At 41.6% G+C, this 21,710-nt stretch overlaps 1 protein-coding gene across 1 annotated transcript in view; it reads right to left on the bottom strand.

Annotated features, from left to right (window-relative positions):
- Positions 1–20,916, bottom strand: part of PRKDC (protein kinase, DNA-activated, catalytic subunit) — a gene marked incomplete at its 5' end in the record, with an annotated part of 90,027 nt that extends 69,111 nt beyond the window's left edge. The window contains 23 exons of the mRNA XM_084260381.1: positions 666–756; positions 1,674–1,780; positions 2,189–2,348; positions 2,725–2,844; positions 3,209–3,295; positions 4,194–4,353; positions 5,054–5,169; positions 5,605–5,754; positions 6,016–6,153; positions 7,238–7,287; positions 8,341–8,509; positions 9,396–9,560; positions 11,422–11,568; positions 11,796–11,953; positions 12,906–12,936; positions 13,028–13,083; positions 14,656–14,755; positions 15,442–15,554; positions 17,366–17,474; positions 18,612–18,686; positions 19,945–20,037; positions 20,165–20,241; positions 20,775–20,916. Of these exons, the coding sequence (XP_084116507.1) occupies positions 666–756; positions 1,674–1,780; positions 2,189–2,348; positions 2,725–2,844; positions 3,209–3,295; positions 4,194–4,353; positions 5,054–5,169; positions 5,605–5,754; positions 6,016–6,153; positions 7,238–7,287; positions 8,341–8,509; positions 9,396–9,560; positions 11,422–11,568; positions 11,796–11,953; positions 12,906–12,936; positions 13,028–13,083; positions 14,656–14,755; positions 15,442–15,554; positions 17,366–17,474; positions 18,612–18,686; positions 19,945–20,037; positions 20,165–20,241; positions 20,775–20,916 (2,614 nt within the window). The remainder of the gene's footprint in view (positions 1–665; positions 757–1,673; positions 1,781–2,188; positions 2,349–2,724; positions 2,845–3,208; positions 3,296–4,193; positions 4,354–5,053; positions 5,170–5,604; positions 5,755–6,015; positions 6,154–7,237; positions 7,288–8,340; positions 8,510–9,395; positions 9,561–11,421; positions 11,569–11,795; positions 11,954–12,905; positions 12,937–13,027; positions 13,084–14,655; positions 14,756–15,441; positions 15,555–17,365; positions 17,475–18,611; positions 18,687–19,944; positions 20,038–20,164; positions 20,242–20,774) is intronic.
- Between the last annotated feature and the right edge of the window lie 794 nt (positions 20,917–21,710).

Here is a 21,710-nt window from a genome sequence, read left to right as displayed (position 1 = left end):
TATCCCTGTCATCTCCTGGTCAGGTACTTATACTATGCTTTTTCTTTGTTGTTGTTTTTTTTTAATTAGATATTATTATATTTAATAATTAAATTATTAAATTTGTTCAGTTTCAGCTTGTGAACAGAGAAGAGCAAAAAGTGTCTTCTGCTTTTTTGAGAAAGCACTCAAATGGAGCTCTACTACCTGGACATACTAAAGGAATGGTGCACCTTAAACTCACAAACGGGAAACTGAGCTTGCTTAGGCTTACATAGCTCACAGGCTGTGGTTCTGAAATACTGTATTAAGTGGGAGTTATAGTAAAAAGGTGGAAAGGAAGAAGTACTAAAGGACACAAACCAGGGCAAAGTTTTCAATGTCTTTGCAGCCAGAGGGTGAAGGGGGGGGGAAATAAATAAAAACATATATTCAGATGCGTATAATTTTTTGCCTTTAACTGAACTCTCTGCATTCCTCAGTCAGTTATTGAATACTATGCTCTCCTAAACGCCAGAAATTAATAAAAGCAGTTTTATTTAAACAAGAACAACAAAAAAATACAGATTTTTAAAAAAGCTCATACATTTTCACGAAGTGATGTTGAGACTTCACTGAAATCTACTTTCAAGAGAGACACCATGGAGGCATGGAAATAGTTTTCTTTACACTTACAGGACACTCACCTGTAATTAAGTTGTGGTTCACCTGCCCTCCTAAAGATCCAAGAAGGCGTGCCACTCTTGTCCTTACTGCATCTAAGGAGGGACTGTCATCCTAAATAATTCAACAGATTTTATATTAGTGAAGGAAAAGTTACTACTATATAGAAGTACCTTGGTTTACATAGTAAATGAAGATTTTATTGCTCTTACTAACATATGGGTATAATGAAAAAACTGTGGGGAAAACCACCCCATCAAACGAGAGAACAGTTTTGGTTCAATAAGCAAAAAAGGGCAAGACTGGAAAGCATTTTCATCACACTTGGTGGGCTTTCAATTGCCATTTCTCAAATGAACTTAAAATTTTATCATCACGGATAACAGACATCTACAGAATGACATAACAGCACAAAAAATGGAAATAAATCTTCAGTAAAAGTTACTCTCTTCATCTGCTTTAATCCCAGAATTTAAAAGTTTAGATCCTGTATCTATATGTAAGCAGCCAAACAATTTTCCTGCATGGGATGTAGGATCTACTCACGTTGTTTAAAGACCACTAGGTTGGGAGTAGTTCTGTTTTTTTATATGAGTAACTACAAATTTCACACCAAAAGTGTTTTATTCCAAGTTAGTTAGTTCACTGGAGTATACAAATAAATCTTGACTTATTTTGAGCTACTTGTGAGGCCATGTGCACGCTATGCCACTGCTAAGCTGGGACCTGATTTTAGGTGTAGGAACTTTTTGTTTCCTAACATAACAGTGTAGCAGTGATGCTGACTTATGGGATTTCTTCAGTCCCCTTTCCCTGCTTCATTCCTATTCTCACCTTAGAAGATGAGACCTTTCCAGCAGTGCTGATGTAACAGCACTTTAAGCCACGCTGTAGAATGGGATTCACTGAACTGATCTAAGGTAGAAATAAGCCTCAGAAAAAAAAAAGTATGCATGCAAGGAAGGAAGAGAAACAGTGGGAAGTGATTAACTCAGATTAAACTCTTAAAAAGAAACAAACAATGTTCTTACCGATGAAAAAGTCTTCGCTTTTCTTAAACGCTGTATCACGACTTTATTGAACCCCTTCTGGGCTGCTCGGGAAAGCTTCCTTACTTCCCAGTTATTCTGGGATTCAGCTGGTGAACAAAAACCCAGCATTTGATTATTAGTTTACTGTACCAGCACCTCATGAACCTACTCATAGTTTCTTTAAAAAAAAACCCCTCTGGTTTTACCCATTTTTATTTTTAAGGGGCGACAATTATTCTTTCATTTAAAATCTCTATTAAGAAAAGTATATCTCTATTAATGAAAACTAAGCTGATTCGAGGATAAAAAGGACAAATCAGAGAACTGGCATTTAAAATGGCTACAGTTAGTGATTTTTCAGCAGTATATCCTTTAAGAATAAAGGAGTTACTTGTTCCAGTCACGGGAACCACGCAATATGTCCAAAAACTATGTCACATCTGTATCTTTAGGTCTACCCACGAAAATATTATTTTCCTCTCCCCCACGACTAGCAATGCTTTGCCTGTATGTACCTGTGGATGTAGAGCTTTTCAAATAACCATCAAGAAGAGGTAGAACATCCTTGTAGTAAGGTTGCATTATATGTCTGGGTATGTGAGCTGACCAGTCTTCCAACGTATCCAGTCCCAGGTCAGCCATTGGCGTACAGCTAAGGCCCAGCTTAAATGCATTCTGCATGTCAAGTGTAAAACTGTCAGTCTTTCTGTTTTATTGACTGCTATTATTTAAAGGTAAAAAAAAAAACCCAAACATATTTGAAAGTATTTAGCACACGATATATCTTCCTTATTAATAACTTTAGTCTGCTTAACATCTCACTCAAGATCAGCACAGGGGATCTGTACTGCATCGCAACACAGGCAGGAACAGAGTCAGGTTACTGCAAAAGCAAATTCTGACCATTTACCTGTTTACCCAAAAAGTGAAATAATTTGTGTAATCTATTTCACTGAAGACAGTACAAACCTAAATAGTTATCTTAGCTGCTAAACAGGATACTGACTAGCAGAATTTTTGTACTTGTTTTAGCTGTACATCACTGACCCACCTGTAGTGCAGGAATATATGTTTTGATATCAAGCATGATGATGTCATGTGGTAAAGAGAGCAAAAAATTCAGACAAGAGGCCAACAACTCATCCTTATACTGTTTCATTTTTGCTGCAACCTAAAATTGAGATGAAAAGATTAAGAACAATCATAAACCTTTTAAGATTCAATCAATAAACATGCAAAGTAACTCAAAACCAATACTGAAATTTCATTCACCTGCAGACAGCTACCAGAGAGTATTTAAGGTACAACCGTACAGTTATTTCTCAACTAGACGTGAATAGGTGACCAATTCTATTACTGAGTAAAAAAAAACCCAAAACCAGACAGAAAAAGATCTTAAAACCACACTATGTTGCATAATTCAGGAAGCTGGAATATTTCTATCATACATGTAAGATATTTCAGAAGTTATAATTTTGATTGCGTGACGTATGTTCATACTTGGACTAAGAAAGTCAGCCAGCAAAATCACTTACCTCTTTTCCAAACTTTGCAAACAGTGCAAAGCAAGACTTCTTTTCTGGGTCTTCAGGGCATTTTTTGAGACTCCTTGGACTGACACCCTATCAAAGAGAAACCACAAGTCAACAGTAGGTAAAAATGTAGTACACAGTACAAATATACAGCACAGGTTCAACTCAGAATACACACATCACTTTCCAGTATGAAACTACCATCAGTGAAACCTGAAATGTATGTTTGCTCTCTCAAAGCTTAGAAACTAAATATTAACATCATGCACTGAGGGTCAATGTTTTGGAATACACTTTAAACTACGTCAACAAGCAAGGCACACACGACTGAAAATAACTTCTCAATGGCTTCATTTTCTTTCTGTCTGCTCATCTAACAAAACCACAAAACAGCACCTGGAACAGTGGGTGTCCAGGTGGCAAGAATGCTCGTGGAAGAAGAAAGGGGCAATTAACAACAGCACCTACAGTACCAATGAGTTCTCAAATTTGCTTCATGTGGTGCCATCACCAGCAGTGGCAGGACAGTTCTGGACTCTGTGGTGGGACATCATTTTACAATAGCTTCCATGCTGCAAATTGCCCATCCACCAGTAGAGCCTCATTCTCTCTGTGGAAGTCAGTGAGTGGAATACCAGTACACCCCGTAAGTTGAGTGATTAATTCATATGTGTCTCTGCTGCTCTGGCTAGATTGTTTCTGATATCCAAGCTATCTTCTGTACTGCTGGCATTGCAAGGGTATTTCCCATCCCTCTCTCTGTTCAACCAGCTCAGGATTTTGGAAAAAGATTACACATGGCTGGTGTCTCTGCAGAAACTGGGCTTGTATTCTAAATTTTGATTTTCTAGGTGCTTGCAACTACAGAGGATGCTGTAAACATCTGAAAAGCTGGGTAACAGTTTCAATGATCTATTTTCCATAGCACATGAGACTATATGTAAAGAACCACAACATGTTATCCCTCCACTGGGAAAAGAGATCTTACCTCGAAGTATTTTATTTTCTTGGCAATTTTCATTGTCACAGAAAGCAGCTTGTAGAATCCACTAATAAGAGGTAGTCTTGTTGAATATATAATAAGCTCATAACCAAAGGAATATATCCAAGGGCTGAAGTATTCAACATGCTTCTCTGGAAGTAGCACTCTGAAACAGGTGCACAGAAAACATAAGGGGGAGATAAAAACAAAAAAGGAAAAAAGAAGACACTGAATAAAATATTTGGTTGGCTTTTTTCAAACTTTCAAGTTAGTACAAGAAAGAGAAGTATTGCTGTAACAGAGCATCTCCAAAGACAGTGAGGGAATACACACATGCTGCCTTCTGAGGCAAGCACAGGAAGATTTTTATTTTGCTTTACAGTGCAAAGCCATTTCTCCCCCATTGTATCTCATTAGTGAAATTATATAAACACACATAATCATATATTACATTTCATTACCAATACTGCAGTATTGCTAGGGGAAATCAACTGGACCTGCACAGTGCTGTACCTTTCAATTAATACCCAATTATGAAGACTGTCATTCTGGTCTCTGTGGTATTTAATATATACAGCCAGTAGAATACTAAAAAGTTACAACACATACTGAAAGCCAATTATACTGAAATAATCAAAGTGAATGATTTGTCTCCTGTACTCTAAAAAAAACCTGAGCTGATGAGCTAGCATGTTCTTACCTATGACTGACATGTCAGAAACACTCTGTCCCCCTGCTAATCACTGCACACATTCTGACATACAGCATGCCATCCTATGTCAGGAACAAGCATCTTCAATGTATCTCACTGCAAATGTCTTCCAACCACTTTGTAACTTCCAAATCACATAAAAACATACTAATACCTGCAAAATTCCACTAGATTGATAAAGGCAATAAAGTCTGTTGGCTTCACTGGATGAAGGTTTGAAGCAGGGTCAGAAGAAGGCCCAAGCAAAGCACTGTCAGGTTCATTTCCATTCTGAAATTAAATATTGAAGCAAGAACACTGGATTTGTGACAACACAGGAAGCATTTACACCTTTTTCCAGATAAACAGTCTCTCTCTTCCTAGCTACTACTAGCTAGTTTGACACAAAGGACTAATAATTGGAGCATCAAAAATTTATGTAAGTAATAAGGGATGCCTGCCCCTAAAGAGAAATCAAGTAAAGAAATGAAAGCTGCTAGATGCCAGAGTAGGAAGTCTAAAATAGCAGATTCTGAACTTCTACCCATTCTAGTGCTTCTGTCTCCTAAGACTGCAATGTAATATTCAGAAATAGGAAGTAAAACATTTCATTTAGTAAGAAAGATACTTCAAGGACACTACAAAGAGCTATCTAAGCATAATGAAAACAGAACAGGGAATGTTCTTTTGGTTCCGTTACAACAGCAAGAATTCAACAGGTCTCACCTGTTCAATAACATCCAGTTTCTGAACAGTCAGGTCCAGTTTCTCAATAATCTTCAGAATAGATTTTATAAACTCATCATATAACAATCGATTCAGGGAATGCAGTGATGATTTTGCAGTAAAAAAGTTTTCATCTTCAAAAGTACACTCCTTTGTAGGAGAAAAAAAGTTCATGTTTGAAAATACAAAAAAAAATGTAATTTACAAATCAAGATTTGAGTGATACAGAGAATCCAGCTTTAGGGATTTCTCACCTCTGGAAGCCTAAATTCATCCCTATTTAATTAATTTATCAGGCATAAAATCTAACTAAAACCAGGGAACATTTTTTCCACAGCATTACAAAGCAAAGCAGCAATAAAACTCCAGATTGTATTTCCTTTTGTATTTACATGTTAACTATGTTTTTACCTTCATTGTGTCACAACTCAGTAGACTTCTGAAGAGGTACAGATAGTCCTTATACGTTGGTACTTTCCATCTCCCTGTCCCAACCTCTTCAGCCTCACGTGATTCTTCTGATTCAGAAGTTTCTTTTCCAAAAAAACCCTGAAGAGACACAGTATTTTTCAAGAACACAGCTGTGGTGGGTTGAACTTGGCTGGACACCAGATGCCCACCAAGCCACTCAATCACCCCCCTCCTCAACTGGTCAGAGGCAGGGAGAAAATAAGATGGAAAAAAACTTGTGAATCAAGATAAAGGCAGTTTAATGAAGCAAAAGCAAGGGTCATGCATGGAAGCAAAGGAAGAAGACAAATGTAAATAACAAATGTCCCATCCCCTGCTTTCTCCTTGCTTTTATAGCTGGGCAGATGTCCTGTGGTATGGGATGTCCCTTTGGCCAGCTGGAATCAGCTCTCCTGGCTGTGTCCCCTCCCAAGATCTTGCCCACCCCCAGCCCTTGGGTGAGGAGACTGTTGGAGAGACAGCCTGGATGTGTGCCAGTGCTGCTCAGCAGTGGGCACCACACCAGTGGGGTACCAACACCTCACTAGCTACCGACACACAGCACAGCACTGAGAGGGCTGCTCTGGACAAAACCAGCTCCATCCCAGCCAGACACAATACAACTGCATATGCAACTAGCTGACTGAAGCTAAAACACCATGTAAAATTACTTCTGCGGGCAGAAATAGGACACGTTTAGCTTTGTCACTTAACCAATTTCAAAAGGAGCAGAAACCAACCAGCTCCTTTCAAAAAATTGAAAGTTCTACTTCCAGTGGTCAATTACTCGAGAAACTCCATAGTTATCCTGCTTCACAAGATTAAAAAGCTTTAAAATCCTCCCTTAAAACAAACATTCAGTAAAACTGTGTTAACCTGGAAGAAAGCTGGATCGCATTAATCACAATCAATTTTGTTACTGACAACCTAAGCAAACAGGAACTGCAGAGAACAAAAGTCTATTTCCTGACATTTTTTCCATTTGGTACAGAAGGAATATCCTCATTACACTGAGCAGATGTAGGGACCAGCAACTAGTAACAACTGAGCCACAATTCAAAACGGACAGTAGTATTTTTGCTTTTTTTGGACCTCCCCCTGTTTACTGAGATAGACTTTCAAGAACTGGGATGTATACTTTAAACATACTTACTTCATCTAGATTCATAAACAGTTATTTTACCTGTGAAAACGTGATCGGCTTGGAGAAGATTCTGATTAATCCTTGATGCACTGAAACAAAGAGACCCAAAACATTGCCTGAACAGACTTAAAAAGGCATCATCCATATAGCTCAATACATTAGCAAGGAATTAAATCAGCCTTCTGTTTTCTATATTCCGCCAGTATGAGGGACACGCAAACGAACAGAGACTTTTCTTTAAGGACAAATATAGCCAACACCACAGCTGTAGCCGCAGGTTGTTTCTCAGGGAAACAATTCTGAACTTGATCCTTCCAACTTCTCCTCAATAGTGTTTCGACCTTTTCCTGACTGAATGCAGTGATGACCAAGGCAATGCCCATAACACCCCTCTTGGAAGAGGCGGCAATTCCCAGCCACTCTTATAGACACGAACTTTGGCTCTCCATTCCCACATGGTGCTTGGGTGCACAAATCAAGAACGTGGCAAACCATGAAAATGCCACAGCTACAGAGAAAAGCCACTCTAAATAACTGAAAGGAATTTAAAATAATTTCTGAAAGTTGTTATGATGAAATGTCAGCATGATGGAGGCTACTGTCAGCTACCAAAGCTGACACACTCGTCATTACATTCGCAGGGCTGCATCTAACTGCACATTTAGAATTCTTCTTTTTCCCATGTACAAGCTCCAGAGCATAAAAAGACTGCATTTCTAATAGGGATGGCACTCACCCTACTTCCTGTGATGTCTGTAGGGGTAACTGAAAGAGTACTGAGCAAATTTTTGTATGGTTTTCTGTGAAATCAGTTTCTCCCCACAATCTTTCAGAGCAGGAACGTAAGTCTTACGTTTCAACAGATAATCACAAGAATATATCCTCCTGCCCTTGATGATAGCCACTCAGTCATCCAAAACAGTGTTAAACATATTCCCTAAGTGCTTTAACAATGGACATTCTAAAATAAAACAACCTTAAACCTCCATTATTAGAGGATGCAAAAGGCTCACTTTTGACCCCACCGTGCTGTTCCACATATCTCCTTAGAATCAGCTAAGCAACTTAGGGGAAAAAAAGTTAATTCCAAACCAAAAACACACAACTCGCCAAAAACACACAATAAAGTATCACAGACTCACCCACAGTGCTAATAAAACTCCAGAGAACTGGACCTTTTCCTGAGAGGGCCAGAAATACTTTTATTATAGATCTGCAACAGACTAACTGCATTTTTTCACTGTATTGTGGAAAACTATTGATCTGCAGCACAACTAGATGTTCGAGAACTGGAGTGTATACTTCAGGAATCTAGAAGACATAAAACCAGAACACCCATCATGCAAAGACAATGATTATAACTCTGTATCAATGTGAAGAGCTATGGTAAATTATTTCTGCAAGATACTTCATTACTAGAGTTTATATCATGACCTGCTCTGAGAAAAATAAAAGACTTTGTGTGTGAATTCATCTTAGATATAAAAAAACCACAGAAACAAACAAACAAAAAACCCCACGAACTAAAACCCGAACAGAAGAAACAGAATAAGAAAGTTTTCTGCAACATATTACGTAAAGTAGCTCCTGAATAGATTAGTGCTTTGGTGGAACCAGCCTTAAACTTAGAAAAAAACCCTATTTAATCAAGTGATAACAGCATGGCAGTATAATCTGTTCATTCTTAACAATCTCAATACAGAATGTAAATAAAAATCTCTCTTCTCTGCCCCAATCTTACTTCCTAGTTCCAGATAGGATCCAGAAAGCCCTCATTAAAACACAGACAGCACAGCATCAGAGGAAAATCAGGCTCTGATTCAGAGAACACGCTAAGTATCAGTACCAAAAGAAAAAGCAGCAATAGAGTAGCATAAACACAGAAAGAAAACAGTAAGCCTAGGTCTAAATGAAAAGCTTCACCCAAAATAAGTATAAATCTACTCACATTTGGCTATCATGATTTTTATTACAATGTACTGTAGCATTTTATTTAGTTCATTCTGTGCATTTTCTTTATTCAAATAAAATCTAATAAACTAGTCTCCTAATACTCCCCCCATCCCCTAGGAGCTAAACATCATTGTATTTCAGATAAAGGAACACCTTCTAGCACGGGTATGTTCACAGCTACTACCTCCCTATACATCGGGAGCTGCATTAAAAAAATGACTGGTACTCTAAAAACTCCACTTACTGTATCTACATGGAGTATCACACTTGCAATGGACTGGAGGAAACTTGGTAGCTGATACAGGTGGTCATCAATTGTTTCTGCTTCTGTGAGGTACATTTGCTTACAACGCTGAAGGAGCCCAACATACATGTCGTCAACATCCTTGGAATGTATAGCTTTACAGGGCTTACAGGGAGAAAACACAAAACTGATGTAACAACTTTGCACAGCCAAGCAAACGGATCATGTAGCACCAAAACCCAGCCAAGTCTTCATTGAATAAAACTAATCTTTTACATTTTCCCAGGAAATTTTCCCATCTGAATAAAGTAACTTTAAGTAGTTAATTTTAAGTATTCTACTTGATACATATATGAAAAACATGGCACCTGCAACAAACAATGAAATAACTGATCACTGATACAGTGGAATTTACTATAGGAGTAATTAACTTTCACTGACATGATTTCAAATCCAGCCTGAAAAGCATGGATTTTGGCCATAAATATCTTAAATATGGCATGATAGGTGCTAATATTCACTTATATTTTGACCTAGCTGCATTAAAGTAGTAAGTGGCTTACCTAATGTGGCTTAAGCAATTATCACTCACAGTGTTTAACCCAGCCGCACAAATTTTGAGTTTTATTGTGCTGGCATCTGCACAGAGGACAAAGTCTACTCCTAAACTAACAAACACAAAGCAGTACTAGAGGATACAAAATAATGCCTACAGATTTCTACAGAATGATTTGTAAATCAGTTTTTAGCATGAGTTAGGTCAAAAAGCAGTCTTTCTTGAAAATTAAATAGGTTACAGGCAAGAACTGCAGTAGGGAACTGACAGGAAAAACAATGGACTGCTTTAGGTAATGACAGAATATGAGCGCTGGCTAGAGGTTGAATTAAATCTCCCTAAAAACACACTGACAAAATTAAGACTATCTATTCCTCATTTGTAAATTACAAGTATTACTTTAAAATTATTGTAGCAATTAGACTAGACAGTAGAAGAAATAGTCTAGCTTGAAACTGAATCAGTCACAGAACTTGTGTTCAGGCTGAGGTCACTACCTGCAGTAGCAGCAAGATGAAACTTCCTCACAACCTAGAAACTGATGCTTGGCCAAGATTTAGAGTAAACACACTAACAACTATCAGTGCATCTTAATATACTAAAGATTTACATGTATTGGAGCATCAAGATCTCCTTTTTTTTTGTTGAAATCTGCACTACCTTTAACTCAATTCCTCTCTAGCTCCATTCCACAGAACAGGAAGATTAGGTTTCAAAAACGCACACTGAAAATTCTACAAAACAGATGCATTCTCCTCAAAAGTCAGCCAAACGGAAAGGCCTCACCTAGTAACCAGTTATTCTATCACATTACCTATCCTTCTCCAAATAATATTTGGGATTATTTAACCTAATCTTTGCTTTGAGAGAGAAAAGGAAGAGGAGTATCTAGAATTTTGTTACATAGAAGGTGGCGCTCCATTATCAAGTGCACAGGTTGTGGACACACAAACACTGGCCTTTCTTTATAGAACCTTAACTTTGTTATCGTATTTCTATTTTAAGATTTGACTGCTGACAGAAATTGGAAGCTGGATCTGAATGCTGCTTAAATGCCCAAATTGCCTCTTCGTGTCCTGCTGTCAGCAGTGTGTTTTGGCCGTTCCGAGATTCCAACTCTGCAGGAAACACATCAAACTGCTTCCAGAGCACAGCTAGCCTGGATTTTACTGTCCAAAAGCAGACAGAGCTAGTGAGACAGAGCTAACATCTGTACGTAAGCGATTAGGCACATCCTTACACTTCAGAGCTAGTGCACAGGACGGAACTATAACCCTCACTGCTGCAACTGCTCCCGCTGCATTCGGCATGTTTCAATAATTTTCAACCACATGGTTATTTTACAGTGTAGCTAATTAAGTTCAACACCTAATGCAGAAACAGAAGCATTGCCTATATAACCAGCTGTGCAAACCCTGCCTTAAATCCATTCTTTCCCCTCCTTCAACAGAGTAAGTTTCCTGCACGTACTGCTGCAAAAAGCCCGTATCCACGAATGGCGATGGACAGCTCCTTGTTGCTCGAATCCATTCTTCTGATGATTCCATAGAACTGCTCCATGAAGAACCGCAACTTGCTCTTGTGTAGCTCTGCATCCTTAGCTACCATTAAAGAAATCTGTAAAGCAGGTGCAAAAATTTCAGCATTTACAGAAACATCAAAAAAGGCACGAAAGAATTACAGTAAGTCTTAAAAAAAAATACCTAGCTTGTGACACTCAGCACTTCAACACAAATAATTCTTTACTAAACAGGTTCACTGAACTTCCAAGCACCAAATATTCTCACTACTTCAAGAGATTTAACTTTTCTTTACTCTCAGGGATGCCAGTGAAATTACTATACCTGCTTGAGGAATGAATCTAGTGCAGAATGACTGACTTTCTTCAGCTCCTGATTTGTGTGGCCACACCATTTACAGATCACTTCAAAGAGGGAGACATAGTTGTCCAAGAGCAAAGCACCAAACTGAGCAGCATGCCAGCTGAACAACTGTAAACCAGCTACAATTTAAAAACATTTCTCATTAAAACCCAGACTTATAGTCCACTTTACAAAACAAACCAGACTATAAAAGTCCACATTAGGACATAAAAATTATTCTGGAGGGTTACTCTTAATGTATACCATTATGGAAAGCACAGCTAAGTTCTGAAGTAATTTACATCAACTGTAAAAAAAAAAAAAAAAAAAGTACTTTACTGGTTACAAATAATACTACTTGATTGCACAATTCACAAGCATTTGGTTTCTCTAGTCAGGACATATGCTCAAGTCCCCTCCTCCACCAAACTGTGATGCAGACAAATACAGAATTCAGAATGCAGGCAATTACACAATCCCAAATATAAGCATAAATGAAATTTCAAGATTCATACACCCCTTCCCCATTTTACTTTGTTTTGGCAGACTATCTTTTTAAGAGGGTTTTATTCTTCACAGTTGCCACAGGCATGGTGCCCAAACCTTGCATTTTGGCAATATCTGCATAAGCCACTCATATTTCACAGGCCAATTTCAGATTTTCTTAATGAATTTAATTTGTTCCAAATTGCCTTCTCCTTTCAGTGAAATTCCTCTCCTCTTGCTCATTTTTCCTTTACCCCAATCCACGATCTCTTCTTTCCTAACCTGCTACATTAATTATTTCTACTCCCACCACGACTCACTTCTCATACCAGTGTTTTGTAATAGTCCAGAGGGGCAATGATGGCATCAAGTGTAATGCTGCTGCTCATGAGCTGATTAGACCTTGCCCACTTTAACCAAATACATGTTTAACTCTTTAGATCCCAACTTAAAGTACACCAGCTTTGCTCCCCTATCAGCGTAGAAGACTTAAGACCAGAGCCATATGAAGACAGTCAGTGGAGAATGAACAACCCCAGATGGAAGAGTCCATTATATATGTACAGTATCCTCCTCAGCACAAACTAAACCAGCTGTCAGTCTTACCTAGATGTACTGCGTACCGCTTCTGATCAACCTGTAATGCCAGAAAAGGTTTGTCATACGTCATTTAGTCTTCATCAGGGTTTGTTCATTTAGGCAGAACAATTAGCACAGGGCAGGTTTACCTGTGGGTTGATCGCCTTCAGAGCAAAATCAAAAATCTCCTTTGCAGTCTGGGGATCTGTGAAACAACCCAATAATGAGTACTTCACTACTGACACACAAAAGGTACAGTGAAGACTAAAATATTTTTATCCAAGACTTGGTATGAAGAAGCAACACTGGAAAGCCTTAAGCCTTACATCTCTCATTTTAAGAGGCAGAAACATTTTTTCCTGAAATACTCTTACATTTGGAAAAAAAAACCCCACCAAACAGTAAATCCATATTCACTGATTTTTCTCCATACATATATTTTAAGACACAACTCTTCTAACAAACAATTCTCTGTATAAATCACATTTCAGCTTCAATGTGGCTCTCACAGCTGCCCAATCTCATTAGAAAATAGCACTTCAAATATTTATGGACAAAAACACACTGAAGAAGCCCCTCCACAAAGACAGACTACAAGGACCAGGTAGCTGGATAGGCCTTGCTTTTGCATAAATGGGGAAATTTTCATTGAGTTCACAGCGAGAAATGGTGTTGCTTGCTGGCTGTGTAATAATTATAATAGATAAAACTTATATCACAGAATAACAGAAGAGTAGGGGCTGGAAGGGAACTCTGGAGATCGTCTAGTCCAATGCCCTGCTAAAGCAGGATCACCCAGAGCAGGCTGTACAGGACAGCATCCAGGCAGGTTTTGAGTATCTCCAGAGGAGACTCCACAGCCTCTCTGGGCAGCCTGTCCCAGTGCTCTGTCAGCCTCAGTGAAGAAGTTCTTCCTCACGTTCAAACAAAAATCCCAGCTTGTGCCCATTCCCCCTTGTCCTGTTGCTGGGCACCACTGAAAAGAGTCTGCCCCATCCTCTTGACATCCACCCTTTAGATGTTTGTAAGCATTGATGAGATCACCCCTCAGTCTTCTCCAGGCTAAAACACCCCCAGCTCTCGCAGCCTTTCCTCATACAAGAGATGCTCCAGTCCCTTCATCATCCCCATAGCCCTGTGATGGACTCTCTCTAGTACTTCCCTCTCCTTCTTGAACTGGGGAGCCCAGAACTAGACACAGCACTCTGGATGTGGCCTCACCAGAGCAGAGTAGAGGGAGAGAACCTCCCTCAACCTGCTGGCCACACTCTTGTTAATCCACCCCAGGACACCACTGGCCTTCTTGGCACACTGCTGGCTCATGGAGAGTTTGTTGTCCACCAGGACTCACAGATCCTTTTCTGGAGAGCTGCTTCCCAGCAGCTCAACCCTTAAGCTGTACTGGTGCTTGGGATTATTCCTCCCTGGGTCCAGGACCCTATACTTGTTCTTGCTGAATCTCATTCAGTTCCTCTCTGCCCAACTCTCCAGTCTGTCCAGGACTCACTGAATGGCAGTGCAGCCTTCTGATGTGTCAGCCACTCATTCCAGTTTCATATCATCATCAGACTTGCTGACTGTACACTCTGTCCCCTCATCCAGGTCACCAATGAAAACAATGAACAAGACTGGACTCAGTACTGACTCCCGGGGCACACCAGCTACAGGCTTCCATCTTGACTCTATGCCACTTATCACAGCACTCTGAGCCCTGCCACTCAGCCAGTTGTCCATCCACATCACGTAAAACTGTCTTTCACACAGAAAAAGAATATACCTTCATCCACAGATTTGGTGAAGTTGTACATGAGCGCAGCCAGTCCCCTCAGGCATCCTGCCACAACAGGTAGCTTGGGTGCCCTGGTAGCTGATGTCATCTAAAAAAAAAAGTGGGAATTGAAAATAATATTATCCTCAAGCTAAGGTAAATTTACACCGAAGGTTCCCAGTTCCTAAAAGTGTAGGTAAACCAACATATTCCAACTTAACACAGTTCTGTCAGCACCCACCTCTATGAACACACGTCCACAGAAGTTTCTACTGAGAAGTTTCATGCAATTTGGAAGGGAGTTCAGCTACAGAAGCATAAGAAATCCTTTAAAAAGCATGAAATATGTTTCACCAGGACCAACCATAGCAAAACTTGGGATAGCACACACTAAAATCTTAGAAGTGCAGAATACAGGAAAGTAAAGTTCCACAGAACTGTGGTGTTTACCTTAAGTGCAAGGATTCTGCAGCTAGTAGTGACCAAACCAGAAACTACCAGTGCATGGCAACACAACTTTGTTGGATGCTAGCACAAAGATTGTCACGTTCCTTCTTTTCTCACAGTAAAGTGGTTAATTCACTGTCACTGATGGCCTTGAATTTTTAAACCGAAAGCTTCTCAGAACCACAGATCACAAACTTTATACAGTTCTTCAGGAAGTATTTATGATTGTCTAGTTAGATCCCTACAGATCACACTAGTTACAGTAGTATTCCAACATACAGTGCTTCACACATCAAAAGGTACAAACCCAAAGCAATCCAAGAGTGTGAAAAGAAATGCCAATCATACCTGTGTTTTAAGCTCTCCCAAATAAGCTCGGAATAGTTTTTCAGAGTTGTTGATCATGTCACTAGGCTGAACCTCTCCCAAAACTCCCAGAAGCTCATAGATCTTCTCCAGTACTAAAAAATAATTTAATATTATTAAATATTAATTACTTTGACATTTCCATTGCAACTCCTATGTAACTTGCAACCATGAGAAAACCACCCCTGATGGTTTGACTGGTGATTAGCATGTGGGAAAGAGGGCTCTTTATGATACACATGCAAATATCTACATATACATCTATATACTACATTGCAAGGTGCATCCTCCTCTCACATTAAGTAAACACATTTACTCTTCTAAACATAGCTTAGAATACTGATTAATCAAAGGCCATATGCACTGAAGAAGCATTTCCAGCAAGTCTGCTGTTGTCCTTGAGGTTATGCTGGGACTTCTCAGTACCATCAGGGTTTAAACCAACAGCTAGCAGAAATTTCTAGGCTTGAATTCAGACTAAAGGGTTCTATGGAGGCACAGAAAAGTTTTGTGAGGCCTAGACCTGTCACGCCAAGATTTCATCTATAAGTAGCCAAGATGGTCACACTAGAGCTCATTTTAGTATACTTAACATCATGAACTACATAGCTAAAGAGCTGAGGAGCTCACATTAGGGGTGACCAGTGCAGGAACTATCACACTAAAACTGCAGCTCTGAGGACAAAACAGGCTGGAGTTGCAATGGGGTTACAAAGAGCTTTGGCAACTGAGCTTGGGCTTACATGGACTTTAACAGGGATGGGCAGCCTCTGTGTTTGGTAAGAGCACCCATTGGAGGGACCAGGACTACTTTTAAGGCTTAAAGTTATGGCAGTGTGTCTGTGTATAGTTATCAGACAAGTACAAGAATAACTTCAAGGGTCCAGCTACACGAGGTTAGCACTGTAGGCCTTCCAGTACCTGAAGGAGGCCTACAAGGAAGCTGGGAAAGGACTTTTTAGAAGGGCGTGTAGTGATAGGATGAGGGGAAATGGTGTTAAATTGGAAGGGGGTAGATTTAGAATGGATATTAGGAAGAAATTCTTCACTACAAGGGTGGTGAGGCACTGGCACAGGTTGCCCAGGGAGGTGGTGGCTGCTCCTGCCCTGGAGGTGTTCAAGGCCAGGTTGGATGGGGCCTTGAGCAGCCTGGTCACCTGAAAGGTGTCCCTGCCCATGGCAGGGGGGTTGGAACTTGATGATCACAGAATTGTAGGGGTTTGAACGGACCTCAAGAGATCATTGAGTCCAACCCCCCTGCCAAAGCAGGTTCCTTAGGACAGATTGCAACAGAATCACAGAATTGTAGGGGCTGGAAGGGACCTCAAGAGATCATCTTTAAGGTCCCTTCCAATCCTAACCATTTTGTGATTCTATGAACCTGGGGAAAATAAGTAAGGCTCTTAAACCTAAGTTGTTTAATGACAAGTTGGAATTACTTTCAGGATTTAGGCATTCAGGGACTAATAGAATCATAGAATTGCCTTGGTTGGAAGGGACCCCTCAAATCATTGCATCCAACCATCAACCTAACCTGCCAAACCACCACTAAACCTTATTCCTAAGCACATCATCTACAATAATAACACACTAGACATACCAATACTCTTCCATGTTGTGAATCCTAAACTATGCTTAAATTCTGTATCAACTGCCACAGCTAAATGCAATTATTTCTCCCACATGTTAGCTCATACATATATGAAGGTCTGCTAAGAAGCCCAGCTAACTGTATGATTATGATCAGAAGACCTGAAAAAAATTTATTAGCTCTAAAACACGACAGCTTCCATTTTTAAACACACTTGCCATAGGAGTGACAATTATACACTTCTATGGCATGTAAACCCAACAAAAACTGTGTGTAAATAAAACAAAGGACACAGACAGCAAAACTAAAGCCTACCCGTATCAGTAATTCTACTTTTTGTGGCAAGCTCCCCATAAAATTTATTAAATATCTCTCCAACTTTCATTTCTTCCATCAGACAGGAACATCGCAAACTTTGGAGCAACTTAAGATTAAATAAAAAAAAAAGAGAAAAAGAAAAATGAGGAAAGTCATTAATATCACCACAACTATCTTACTTGGTCTAAATAAAAGCACAGTTCATAAGTGTAACTTCAGTCCCAGTATGCTATTCAGTGAAACAGATTTAAGGTGACTGGTCCAGGAAAGAGTCCTGGCATGAAATCCACTTTAACAACAAACTAACAACCTACAGATGCATAAATGTAAAGGTTATAATTTTAAATTTGTATTATATATGTTATCTATAGATCATCTATATGAAAATTATACACAGTGTATTTCTTTAATATAGAAACATAGACTTCTTTAGGCTGGGAAAGACCTTTAAGATCAAGTCCAACATTAACCTAGCACTGTGAAGTCCACTGCTAAACCACGTCCCTGAGCACCACATCTATATGTCTTATAAATACCTCCAGGGATGGTGACACAACCACTTCCCTGGGCAGCCTCTTCCAATCATTGACAACCCTTTTGATGAAGAAGTATTTCCAATACCTCAAGTTACACACACACTGAGATCCACAAGAGGACAGGCTTAGCAAGTCTGCAGTGGCCTTCATCATAGTGTATTTCTCTCCTCTCCCATACACAGAACTGACTCGTAACAACTCAGAAGGGTGGTTTGTTTCTCCGAAACGAAACTGAGTAGGTGCAAAAGTGTTTGCAAGACCAGGGTCTAATGCATTCTAAAGATGCATATTATGAAATTACTGTCACACAGAAGACTTCTGGAAAAAAAAAACCTTTTACTCCAAACCTTTCACATTCTGTGTCTAATACATATTATATTATTTTACATAATATTTTAAAGAATGGAACTGAATTACAAAATTTCTCTGTAAAGAGCCATATTAAACTGGGACGGAGATCTCCAACTGCCCCCAAAACAACCGTGTCTTGCTCTGTCAGATGAAGGAATGATATGCTGGCATGTAAGCAATCTATTGGAGGATATCAAAGATAATCTACTGTTAAGACATCTCTCACTAATATTTAAATATGACACTATCACTATTCTCTTGCAGACTACAGATTTTCTGCATGATACAGCACAACCCAATACAACAGATTTTCTACTTTTTCTAGAAACAAGAGAGATTTATAAAATGCATTTTACCTTAATCAGAAGTTCCAGTGCTGGGATTTTACATTTTGCTGCTCTCTCTTTTATATAAACACTAATACAAGTTTGCTAGATAGGAACAAAAACGGAGATTATAACACTTGTAAGTAGTGAAGGGAATTCAAAGACTGCAGCGTATTTATCTACCTCTTTAAAGTCTGTTCCTAACAAGTTTAAGGTTTTCAAAAAGGACTAGAACAATGAAAACATTCAATCCTGAAAACAGTTTTACTGACAAATGCTGCAACACTGTCGCTGTAACAAATCCCAGCTCAAGACAATAAAGGGCAGTTTCTGGAATAAGAGACACACCTAGCAGATTTTCCACCTCTGTACTGTTATTCCTTACAATATGTAGCTACTAATTTGAGATCAGGACATGCAGTGGTGCCTGTCAAGCACCTCTATGCAAAGCAGTATTATACAGCAGTCTAGACTCAAGGAACCTCATTTTAGAGATATCGTGGTTTCCACCAACTTATATATTGATAGCTAAACTTTGCAGGAGAAGTTTTTAAAATATCAGCGTTTAAAATTAACCATCACCTATAGAAGCATTTGAAACATTAAACCATTAATTTAACCTGTATAAGTAAAAAGATGTAACTGCTGTTTTCCATGCTGATAACTTCTTTTTCAAAACCCATGCCCATCCTGCCCTGTAAAAGGAACCCATGTCCATCCTGCCCTGTAACAGAACCGACTCTGTAATTGAAGAGCCAATCCTACACCACTGTATGAATTACCCTGCCAGAGCCAAAGTTTTGCAGACTCAACTCAGACCAATGTGATCAAATGCTGAGCTCCTTTATTGAAACACACACGCAGCTTATATAGGTTTCCATATCAGTGCATGAGTTACATCACATTGCTATTGGTAAGATGTTCTGTTCACCCGCCTTACATGCATCTCACTACGGCTAATAATTGGTTGAGGCTACACGGTCACATCGTTCCTTTTTAAGGCAGTTGTTAACATTGTTGCAGTTTCTTATCTCATGGCATTTCTGACAAGCTCCTGTTCTCAGAGACATCTGCTCTCCTGTTGCTGCATACTGACATGTCTCCACTAGCTTCCCCAGGCCTGATTATCTGCGGGTCAGAAATAAATCTGGATGGGCCACGAAACCCATTCTTCTCAAAACACATTGCTACATTACCCTTCACATCTATCAAGTTATTTCAGCTCTAACAAAATCACCAGAGATGGGCAGGGCAGACTGGGAGGGGGCGTGGGACTGTCATGAATCTGTCAGGGTACGAGACCCACCCGAACTGTTTCAACGATCTGCCAGAGACCTTTAGGACATGATGTTCCTTTACCCACCTTAATGCTGCAGGCGTAAGGATGAACTTTGTCACCAACTTTTTCCAAAAAGACACAAAGAAACTTCAGCGCTTCTTCCCTGCAATCTCTGAACTGCAAAGTTAAAAAAACCCCAAAAGTAAAACCACAGCAGCCCATAATATTTGGGTTTGGCACGTGTAATAAAGCGTGCGGTTTATGCAGTGCGTATCCCGGCGTCTCTCCAACAATACCGACTCACCTCCTCGGTGCCGAGGGATCTGTGGACAAAGGGGAGCAAGCCGTGCTCCTGGGAGAACACCAGGGAGAGGTGCAGCGCTGGGGGGAAGCAAACAAGCAAACCAACCCTCAGGTTTCCTCCCTCGCGGAGCGGGCAGGGCTGGACACCGCCGCCCCGCCACCCGGCGCGGAGGGATGCCCCGGCGCCGCGCCGATGCCCGTCACCGGCGGCGAGCGCAACTGGGGAGCGGGTCCCCTGGAGCGGGCCCCGGCCCCCGCCTCTCCCCTCTCGCGGGGTCCGCCGGGGGAAAGCTAACCGGAGAGCCGGTCAGCAGAGGGGCACACGCCGAAACATTTTAACTACGGGAAGCGGCTATTTGGGGCAAGGGACCGTCCCTCCCCCCAGACCAGCCCCTCGCGTCACGCCAGCAGCCCTCAGGTGCCCTGGCGATGGGAGCTCGGGAGGGCAGAGCCGCCCCGCAGGACCCGCCCTCTGGTGTGCCCCCCCCGACACCAGCGAGCCCTCCCCAAGCCGAGCAGTTGCTCTTCTAAGGACACCAGCGAGGCAACGGCCACCTCAGGCTTCGCACGGCCCCCGCCGCCACCCCCCGCCACCGGGCCGGAGCCCGCACCCTGCATGCCGCCCGCCGGGCTGGTGAGGCATGTCTCCCCCAGGGTGCGGATCAGGCTGTAGCCATGCAGGGCGGCGCTGGCGGCATCGCCGGACTGCAGGCAGCGGTGCAGCTGGTGCAGGCACTCCTGGACACCAGCCATGCTGCCGCGAACCGGCGGCGCAGGCAGCGGCTGCGAGAGACGGAAGGGGGCGCGAAGAGGCCGCCCCCGGCCGGATCCAACGCAGCCAGCCGACGGGGGACGCGCCGCGGCATCCGGGCTGGCGCACTCCGAGGCAGAAGAAGTGCTTCGGCCACGCCGTTCATAGCGGAGCGGCACGATCCTCCAAGGGCGGTGGCAGGGAAGAGGGTTTTCGGGGCACCTGCATGTCTCTGGCCGCAGGATCGGCTCAGTACACGCAACTGTAAGCGATGTCTCCCCTCCCCCACGGGCAATGGACTGCTCCAACCTCCCCAAGGTTCCCTGCCCCGCCGCAGGACTAATTTTGCCGCGAAATTCAGTCAGGTCCGGGCGGTTCCATTCTTGGTCGCCGGGGGGAACGTCGTGCCGTGGCCGAGGTTGCCCTCCGTCCTGTAGCACAAGGAGTACCCTGCAGTATACTTCTGTCCCTACTATAGCAGCTCGGACAAGGCTTGGCCCACAGCTCGGGGGTCCGGATCGTTCACGTCCTTCTTCCAATCCTTCTCCGTTCCTCATCCCCCCTTTCTGTCTCCTTTGGGTGCTCCCGTTGCAATCGCGCCTACCCATTGGTCAGAGAGCCCGCGAGAGCGCGCGCACCGGGGCCGCTTGGCGCGGAGTTTCTTGGGGTAGCAGAGGTGGGCACTGGGCGGCGTGGGGGTGTTGGGAGTCGGCCTGTTGGTCTGAGCCCCTCTGTGTCGGCCGGTGGCGGAGCGCCCGCAGCTCGCGTTCCTCTCCTCGACCCCTCACAGGTAGCA

The sequence above is a fragment of the Gallinula chloropus genome, assembly GCF_964237585.1.
Source record: "Gallinula chloropus genome assembly, chromosome: 2".
Classification (NCBI taxonomy): Eukaryota; Metazoa; Chordata; class Aves; order Gruiformes; family Rallidae; genus Gallinula; species Gallinula chloropus.
This window is presented reverse-complemented; position numbering and strand designations above follow the sequence as displayed.